The sequence below is a fragment of the Lactuca serriola genome, chromosome 9, assembly GCF_051521515.1.
Source record: "Lactuca serriola cultivar US96UC23 chromosome 9, Lser_US96UC23_V15, whole genome shotgun sequence".
Taxonomy (NCBI): Eukaryota; Viridiplantae; Streptophyta; class Magnoliopsida; order Asterales; family Asteraceae; genus Lactuca; species Lactuca serriola.
This window is the reverse complement of record NC_136416.1, coordinates 188,851,731-188,854,675: the sequence shown is the minus strand read 5'-3', so window position 1 is coordinate 188,854,675 and position 2,945 is coordinate 188,851,731. Positions and strand designations below refer to the sequence as shown.

General features: G+C 36.4%; 1 protein-coding gene across 1 annotated transcript; it reads right to left on the bottom strand.

The window, feature by feature from the left end:
• Positions 1-1,286: 1,286 nt before the first annotated feature.
• Positions 1,287-2,662, bottom strand: LOC145076389 (uncharacterized). The gene is made up of 3 exons (XM_079022277.1): positions 2,534-2,662; positions 1,700-2,059; positions 1,287-1,486 (listed from the first exon to the last, which is right to left on the bottom strand). Exons 1-3 carry the CDS (start codon positions 2,660-2,662, stop codon positions 1,382-1,384), a joined length of 594 nt encoding a protein of 197 aa, XP_078878403.1. The 3' UTR covers positions 1,287-1,381.
• Between the last annotated feature and the right edge of the window lie 283 nt (positions 2,663-2,945).

The following is a 2,945-nucleotide window of genomic DNA, read 5'->3' as shown; positions in this document are numbered from 1 at the left end:
ACAGCTGCACACATTGACATTCATATCAACTCAACTTATGCAAACTATTTATATTAAATTACACTTTTGGTCCCTGAGAATCTCTAATTTTTCTGATTTTGGTCCCAAAAAGTTTTCTCTTGCAACTTTAGTCCTTATTTGACTATTTTTGGTCCCGAACCATTTTTTCAATTTTGGTCCCCAAAAATTCTCTTACAATTTTGGTCCTTTGAAATTTCTTGTAGAGTTTTAGTCCTTGTTCTAAGTAAGATGACCATTTTTGGTCCCTGAGTATTGCTGATCTTTTCAATTTTAGTCCCAACTCATTTTACTTGGAACGAAGAGTAAAAACGTTACAAAAACCTCAAATAACGATCAAATTTGCAAGAGAATTTTGTAGGACCCAAATTGAACAAAATCAGCCATACTCGAGGACCAAAAATGTAATTTTTGCACAAATAAGTGAGAGAAAGCACCTCAATTTCCTTCACTTCAAATTCTTGGGTGTGTGACAAACAAGAGTTACCATAAGTTTCTGAGGCCAAACTTGACCCATTCAATCTGGGGAAAAAAAATATGCAAATTGCCAAATTACCATATTATCCCTCAAAAAGAAAAATAGGAATGATGCAAGTGCAACACTCTTACAAGTCACTATCGAGATACAATGCAAAATGATTTCCCCCACCAAGCGCTAAATACTCAGTTGAACAAAGAGTAAAATATCGATTCACCCCTAATAAATGCACAATTAACATAATAAATCCCAAATAAATATTAAAATTATAAAAGATTTTTTTATATATTATCAAGAAAATGCAGTACCTGTGGGGCGATATATAACAGGACGCCCTGGTGTATTTGTAAACACAAATGTATCATTCGATCCCTGTATAGTATTTACTCATCATAGTGAAAAAGGGTAGAAAAGTCTTTTGTCAACATATAGAGAAACGAACTTAATTAAACAATTACAAACCTGGTATCTTTTCTTTGTTGATGGTTTCAAAGGTGCCTCAACTAAACCACCAAAAACTGCACCTTTACGATCTCCAACAACCTGAAAATGTTTAATCAAGTTTCAGTTAAAGGGTAAACTTGACATTTTGCATAGTTACTGAAGACAAGACATTACCAGTAGACTTAACCCAGGGCAAAGATTGCTTCTTCTATATAAGGTTGAAAGAGATATGCCATGCCTCCATGTACTAACATATAAAAAAGATAATGATATATCAAGATTCAAGAATAATGTGAAACTGAAAATATGATGAAGATGAAATTTTACATGTATAGTAATACCCATTTCTTTCCTTGACTGAGAACAGGGAGTGCAACATAAAGATCAGAACGTGTATTTTCTGTCATAAGTTGTGAAGGTTCTGACATTTTTGGAAGTTTATCAGAAGGAAAATCTGAGAACAAGAGCCTCAACAAGTGCTCCAGTTCCACCAACAGGGTATTCTAAACTACAACCTAGTTTATACCATTCTGCAAACATATAAATCTGCAAATATGTGGATATATATACAGGCAAAAGATTAGACATTTAGAGAACTATAAAATATGAAGGAATAGAATGGATTCTGTTTGGTTGGAATGGAATGGATGAGGACATGTGGTAATGGAATAGCCCATTCCATTCCTTCCTCAATTCCATCATACCAAAAAGTAAAACTACCTTAAAAGAAACTTTTTAATGTATGATATGATTATGTACCATTTCTGCTGAAAGAACACCATCGGATTTCACTCCAGCAAGTAAGAAAGACAAAAGATCCACCCAATTTCTAATGAAAGGATCTTTGAGTCCCAATGAATCAACTATTTCTGAAAAAGGGCGTAAAAGCTTTGTGGCACCAAGAACACCTTGAGGTCCCATTTTTGCAAATGATTTTAGGAGTGGATATGCATATCTAACTCCAGCAGTAGAAACAACTCCCAAATCACCTCGAATAGATAAAGGTGGCAAAGCCATGGCAGCTGCAGATAATGGAAGTACTGCATCAACCAAGACTGGAACATCTTCTTCTTGATTACATTGTTGTGTGTTTCTCCTTGGTTCATTACTCACATCGCCCTAACAAAAATGAAGGAATCCCATTACTAAACCCTAATCCTAAAGTGTATTAGTTCGTTCACAGAGATTAGATTTCATGAAGATAAACCCTAAGATTAAAAGGTCAAAGAATTGCACAAAAGGTCATATCAGAAATAGAATTTCAAATCGATGATCAGGAATTGAACTAAACTTGATCGAACTATTTTATTATTGATGGTGGCAGCTTAGGGCTTAGAGAGAGAGAGAGAGGGAGAGAGAGAGAGAGAGAGTGAGTGAGTGAGAGTACAGAGGTAAAGGAAGACAAACCGATTCAAAAGGATGTGTTGATCCCAATTTCACAAATCGGCGTTCCAAAACCAAAATTCCCGATCCCAATCGCGTTTCTGTGCAATCCAATTTGCCAATTTCACGTTTCAGGTATGCTTACTTTGGCAAATTACAGTCTTTAGGCTGCCACCTCCACTTTTGATATGAAGTCGTCGCTTGCTTTACAGAGAGATATGAAGTCGAGACAAAAAGACGAGATTGACCCATCTGGTAATAAACGGACTCGGGAAGCTGAACAAAATGACCCGAGATTGACCCATCTAGTAACAACGCTATTGATGCCATTCCTTCCATTTTCGACTGTTCATCCTCCACTTCCTCTACTGCTACTTCTTCACCATCTTCTATTTTTTCTGTATTTAGACTTGAGAGTATAATTAGGGCTTTTTCTAACAATTTCAACATCGAGTGGGAGATATGGTGGTTCCAGTAGGTAGAAGTGAGGGAAGAAGTAAGCAGCAGTCAATGTCGGGAGGGGGAAGGAAGGAGCGTCCAGGGCAAGAGGGAAAGGAGAAAAAAAGGAAGGCGGTATTTTTAATTTTTTCAGAATTTCATTTCCCCCTACTGTTAAAGGATG